The 5,912-nt window shown below is 36.9% G+C and overlaps 1 protein-coding gene across 1 annotated transcript; it reads left to right on the forward strand.

Annotated features, from left to right (window-relative positions):
• Positions 1–779: 779 nt before the first annotated feature.
• Positions 780–4,700, forward strand: LOC130628647 (uncharacterized). Its single transcript, XM_057441629.1, has 5 exons — positions 780–827; positions 950–1,649; positions 1,854–3,701; positions 3,870–4,598; positions 4,687–4,700. The coding sequence occupies exons 1-5, from the start codon at positions 780–782 to the stop codon at positions 4,698–4,700; spliced, it is 3,339 nt and encodes a 1,112-aa protein (XP_057297612.1).
• The last annotated feature ends 1,212 nt before the right edge of the window (positions 4,701–5,912 follow it).

A 5,912-nucleotide genomic window follows, 5' to 3' on the forward strand; every position in this document is an offset into this window, starting at 1 on the left:
AGGCAGATGGAACCACGTGATTTACGTGTGAGGCCTTTATTAGACTGCAAAAGGCCATATTACAGCCTTTATAGGACTGTGCACGTAGTTAAGAGCGTTCTAAGGCGACGGCGCTAATGAAAACGACTTGGGACGTTGTGGTGCATTGAGACTGGAAGAAATAGTACAATGGTAAACTGCGCAGGCAGATAGAATCACGTGATCTACGTGTGAGGCCTTTATTAGACTGCAAAATGCCATATTACGGCCTTTATAGGACTGTGCACGTAGTTAAGAGTGTTGTAAGGCCACGGCGCCAAGGAAAACCTCTTGGAACGTTGTAGTGCATTGAGACTGGAAGGAATAGTCCAATGGTAACATTCGCAGGCAGATGGAACAACGTGATTTACGTGTGAGGCCTTTATTAGACTGCAAAATGCCATATTATGGCCTTTATAGGACTGTGCACGTAGTTAAGAGTGTTGTAAGGCCACGGCGCCAAGGAAAGCCTCTTGGAACGTTGTAGTGCATCGAGACTGGAAGGAATAGTCCAATGGTAATATTCGCAGGCAGATGGAACCACGTGATTTACGTGTGAGGCCTTTATTAGACTGCAAAAGGCCATATTACAGCCTTTATAGGACTGTGCACGTAGTTAAGAGCGTTCTAAGGCGACGGCGCTAATGAAAACGACTTGGGACGTTGTAGCGCATTGAGACTGGAAGAACTAGTCCAATGGTAACCTGCGCAGGCAGGTGAAACCACGTGATTTACGTGTGAAGCCTTTATTAGACTGCAAAATGCGTTTACGGATCGCTTTGTTTTGGAAGAGCTATTTATTTCGTATCGTGAAAGAATAAAATTTCTCGAGGAGGAACTTAGATACAAAAACAACCTAATAAATCGCATTCTAAGTCTTTCAAGTTCTGAAAAATCACTGTTCCGTGACGAGCATGTTTTGCCTTCACAGGTTGAAAACGCTAATTTTATTAAAAAAATTCCATTGTATGAAAATGTAATCCCAGAGGAATCATCAAAACCACTTGGACATAATAATGTAAATGATTTTATTGCTAAAGGTTTGCATAAACCTATTATTGATTTTGAGTTACAAAAATTAAAAGAGCCACTTGGTAAATCAAAACATGAAAAAGAAACACTTTTTGATCAATCACACGAAATTGCCAGTAATAAAGATATATCGAACAGCGTTAATGTCAATAACAAAAGAGTAATATCTATTGTTGGTGATTCTATATTGAAGGATCTTAAAGGTCACGACTTAACAACGTCTGAAAATAAAGTTCTCGTAAAATCGTTTTCTGGTGCAACAGTTTCATGTATGCATCACTACATCAAACCGACCATGGCTTATAAACCTGACGTACTTGTCTTGCACTGTGGAACAAATAACTTTAAGAAATCCAAGGATCCAAATAAGATAGCTGACGATATAATTGGTTTAGCATTAGCGGCTGCTAGCATGGATGACCAAACGTCTGTCGTAGTTTCTTCGATAGTACCCAGGGGAGATAAGTATAAAAATATGGTATTCAAAGTAAACGAGATTGTATCAAAAAAGTGCGCGGAAAGAAATATTGGTTATATTCCTCATTCCAACTTTGATGAATCACACCTAAATCGCAGTAAACTGCATCTTAATAGAAAAGGTACATTTGTTCTCCAAGAAAATTTTAAATCATTTTTGACCTGTTGACTCTATAGCCATTCTACTAGTCAAACGATTGATGGACTTGATAATAATAATGATCTGCAAAAAGTTCGTATGTTGTATAAAAATAATATTCTAATCTCGTATCTGAATATCAATTCTATTAGGAATAAGTTGATATCGTTACAATGTATTGTTCTAGACCATGTTGATATTCTATGTGTTGCAGAAACTAAATTAGACTCGTCATTCCCAGAGGCTCAATTTGCGGTCTCTTCATTTAAACAACCTTATAGGTTGGATGTTACAGATAAAAGTGGAGGTCTAATGGTTTATATAAGGCAGGATATTCCTTCGCGCCAATTAAAATGTCCTGTTATGTCTGAGGATATTCAATGTATTCCTTTTGAATTGCGACTAAGGAACAGAACATTTCTTGTTATTTCTATATATCGTAACCCAAAACAATGTCTCAATTATTTTCTTGACGAGATTATTAACGTAGTGGATTATTTTTCAACATCTTACGAAAGTTTTGTAATTCTAGGAGATTTTAACGAAGTCTTTACACACAATGATATGTCTAAATTTATGGAACATTTAAATTTATCTAGTTTAATAAAAACACCTACGTGTTTTAAATCGGATGATGGAAAATGCATTGATCTCATTCTCACAAATAAAAATAGATGCTTTCAAAAGAGCGGCTCTTTTGAAACTGGAATCAGTGATCATCATCATCTGATTTTCACATTTTTTAAATCGTCTCTTATAAAATGTTCACCTAAATATATAAGATATAGAACTTTCAGAAATTTTCATCGCACAAATTTTGAGTATGACCTTTCATCTGAGTTATTAGCTATTGATCAATCTAATTTTAATGCTTTTCACAACGTCTTCACAGACGTTCTAAATAGACATGCACCGGCAAAAATTCGAGTAGTAAGAGGTAATCAAAAGCCTCACATCACTAGAAATATAAGGAAGGCCATCATGAAACGCTCTTACTACAAAAATAAAGCTAATAAATCAGGTGACTCTAAATATATAAAGCTTTATAAAAAAAAAAGAAACATTATTGTAAATATGAACAGAGCAGCAAAGAGATCATATTTTCATTCCCACGAGACCAATTCCAAAGACTTTTGGAGCTCTTGTAAACCTTTTTTTTCGAACAAATCTCGCGGTAGTGAAAAGATTTCTTTGTTAGATGATGTTAAAAATGAATTCATCTCTGATGAAGGTGAAGTAGCGACAATGTTTAATAAATATTTCATAGATTTAATAAGGAAACTTGATTTAAAACCCTGGAAATCCAAAGTGGTCTCTTCAGTATCTCTAAATGAACTTGATTCTATCCTTCTCCATTATGCTGATCACCCTAGTGTTTTAAAGATCCGTTCAAAAACGAAGAGAAACTTCTCCTTTTTACCTGTTAATCCTGAGGAAGTTCATAAAGTGATACTGAGCCTAAATGCAAAAAAGGCAGTCAGTGGCCCAATTCCAACGAGAATAATTCAGATAGTTGCAGACAAAATTTGCTTGCCACTTACTAACTGCATAAATTCTTGCATCACTAACGGTATATTTCCATCAGTACTAAAACTATCTGAAGTTATTCCCGTTTTCAAAAAGGGTGACAACTCTCGGAAAGAAAATTACCGACCAATTAGTATTTTAAATAGTTTTTCTAAAATTTTGGAACGGCTTCTATTTAATCAGATTTCTAGCTATTTTCAACCAATATTTTCATCATTATTATGTGGTTTTAGAAGTAAATATAGCACCCAAAATGCTCTATTTCGCCTAATTGGTAAATGGCATCAGTGCTTAGATAAGTCTGGGGTGGTGGGAACTGTCTTAATGGACTTGTCCAAAGCATTTGATTCCATAGATCATGGCCTTTTAATCTCAAAATTGGCTGCTTATGGTTTTGATAGAAAAAGTCTTTACCTTATGAAAAGTTATCTCTCTGGACGTTTTCAAAGAACCAAAATCTGCAGTTCTTTTAGTGAGTGGCTCTCAATTGTTTTCGGCGTTCCACAAGGTTCTATTCTCGGTCCACTTCTGTTTAATATATTTATAAATGACTTATTATTATTTATTGAAAAAACTGATATTTGCAACTTTGCTGATGATAATACAATCTACACTTGTGGATCTCAATTAAATGAAGTCATTGCTGACCTTCAGCATGACTTAAATAACGTATTAGCTTGGTTTGAAAACAACCAATTGGTTGCTAATCCAGCAAAGTTTCAGATGATGTTTTTAGGTTGTCCACACAGTGATACTTTATCGCTAAGAATAAACAATAACTTCCTAGTCGCATCGGAATCTGTAAAATTATTAGGCATTACTATTGATAGATGTCTCACTTTTAATGAGCACATCTCTAATCTATGTAAAAAAGGAAATAGCAATGTCAGATGTCTTTACAGAATAAGACGATTCATTAGTTTTGAACAATCAAAGTTATTGCTTAATTCTTATATTTTATCAATATTTACCTATTGTCCCATTATATGGATGTATTGCAGTGCTGTGCAGTATAAATTAATCATTTCAACACACAAACGTGCATTGAGAGCTGTAACAAAAGACTATCATTCCAGTTATCAGGACTTGTTGGTAAATTGTAAGTGTGTGCAAATTCACGAACTGCATTTACGTATAATCTGCGTAGAGATTTATAAAACATTAACAGACGAAAATCCGTCATTTATGCAGTCTTTTTACGCTATAAGACGTATCAGTTACAATTTGCGCAGCAAAAATAGTCTACTTTTACCATCCACAAGTTCAACACGCTTTGGTACTAGATCTTTTTTGTTTCGAAGTTGTTTGTTATGGAACTCTTTGCCTGACAGAGTGAAGAGTTCTCTCTCCATCAAGAGATTTAAAAAGGAACTCATCTCACTAAATCTTTCAGATCTCTGCACATGTAGGCTACATAAGTCGGCTATTCTCGTCTCTTATTTTTAATGTTTGGTACATCTTTGTGTTTTTTGTTTATTTATTTTTTACTTTAGTTGGTGTAAATTAGTATTTACCATTTACTATGTAAAACCAACTTTAAATAAATGAAATAATAATAATAAAATATTACGGCCTTTATAGGACTGTGCACGTAGTTAAGAGTGTTGTAAGGCCACAGCGCCAAGGAAAACCTCTTGGAACGTTGTAGTGCATTGAGACTGGAAGGAATAGTCCAATGGTAACATTCGCAGGCAGATGGAACCACGTGATTTACGTGTGAGGCCTTTATTAGACTGCAAAAGGCCATATTACAGCCTTTATAGGACTGTGCACGCAGTTAAGAGCGTTCTAAGGCGACGGCGCTAATGAAAATGACTTGGGACGTTGTAGCGCATTGAGACTGGAAGGAATAGTCCAATGGTAAACTTCGCAGGCAGGTGAAACCACGTGATTTACGTGTGAGGCCTTTATTAGACTGCAAAAGGCCATATTACAGCCTTTATAGGAATGTGCACGTAGTTAAGAGCGTTCTAAGGCGACGGCGCTTATGAAAATGACTTGGGACGTTGTAGTGCATTGAGACTGGAAGAAATAGTACAATGGTAAACTGCGCAGGCGGATGGAACCACGTGATCTACGTGTGAGGCCTTTCTTAGACTGCAAAAGGCCATATTACAGCCTTTATAGGAATGTGCACGTAGTTAAGAGCGTTCTAAGGCGACGGCGCTTATGAAAATGACTTGGGACGTTGTAGTGCATTGAGACTGGAAGAAATAGTACAATGGTAAACTGCGCAGGCGGATGGAACCACGTGATCTACGTGTGAGGCCTTTCTTAGACTGCAAAAGGCCATATTACAGCCTTTATAGGAATGTGCACGTAGTTAAGAGCGTTCTAAGGCGACGGCGCTAATGAAAATGACTTGGGACGTTGTAGTGCATTGAGACTGGAAGAAATAGTACAATGGTAAACTGCGCAGGCGGATGGAACCACGTGATCTACGTGTGAGGCCTTTATTAGACTGCAAAAGGCCATATTACAGCCTTTATAGGACTGTGCACGTAGTTAGGAGTGTTGTAAGGCCACGGCGCCAAGGAAAACCTCTTGGAACGTTGTAGTGCATTGAGACTGGAAGGAATAGTCCAATGGTAACATTCACAGACAGATGGAACAACGTGATTTACGTGTGAGGCCTTTATTAGACTGCAAAATGCCATATTACGGCCTTTATAGGACTGTGCACGTAGTTAAGAGTGTTGTAAGGCCACGGCGCCAAGGA

The sequence above is a fragment of the Hydractinia symbiolongicarpus genome, chromosome 15 (assembly GCF_029227915.1).
Source record: "Hydractinia symbiolongicarpus strain clone_291-10 chromosome 15, HSymV2.1, whole genome shotgun sequence".
NCBI classification, from domain to species: domain Eukaryota; kingdom Metazoa; phylum Cnidaria; class Hydrozoa; order Anthoathecata; family Hydractiniidae; genus Hydractinia; species Hydractinia symbiolongicarpus.

Excerpts from the sequence above, each read along its gene's own strand:
- LOC130628647 (XM_057441629.1), top strand. The coding sequence starts at position 780 with ATGCGTTTACGGATCGCTTTGTTTTGGAAGAGCTATTTATTTCGTATC. Across the intron at positions 828-949 it reads AGAGCTATTTATTTCGTATC|GTTGAAAACGCTAATTTTAT; the intron begins GTGAAAGAATAA and ends TTGCCTTCACAG. Across the intron at positions 1,650-1,853 it reads ACTGCATCTTAATAGAAAAG|ACCATGTTGATATTCTATGT; the intron begins GTACATTTGTTC and ends GTATTGTTCTAG.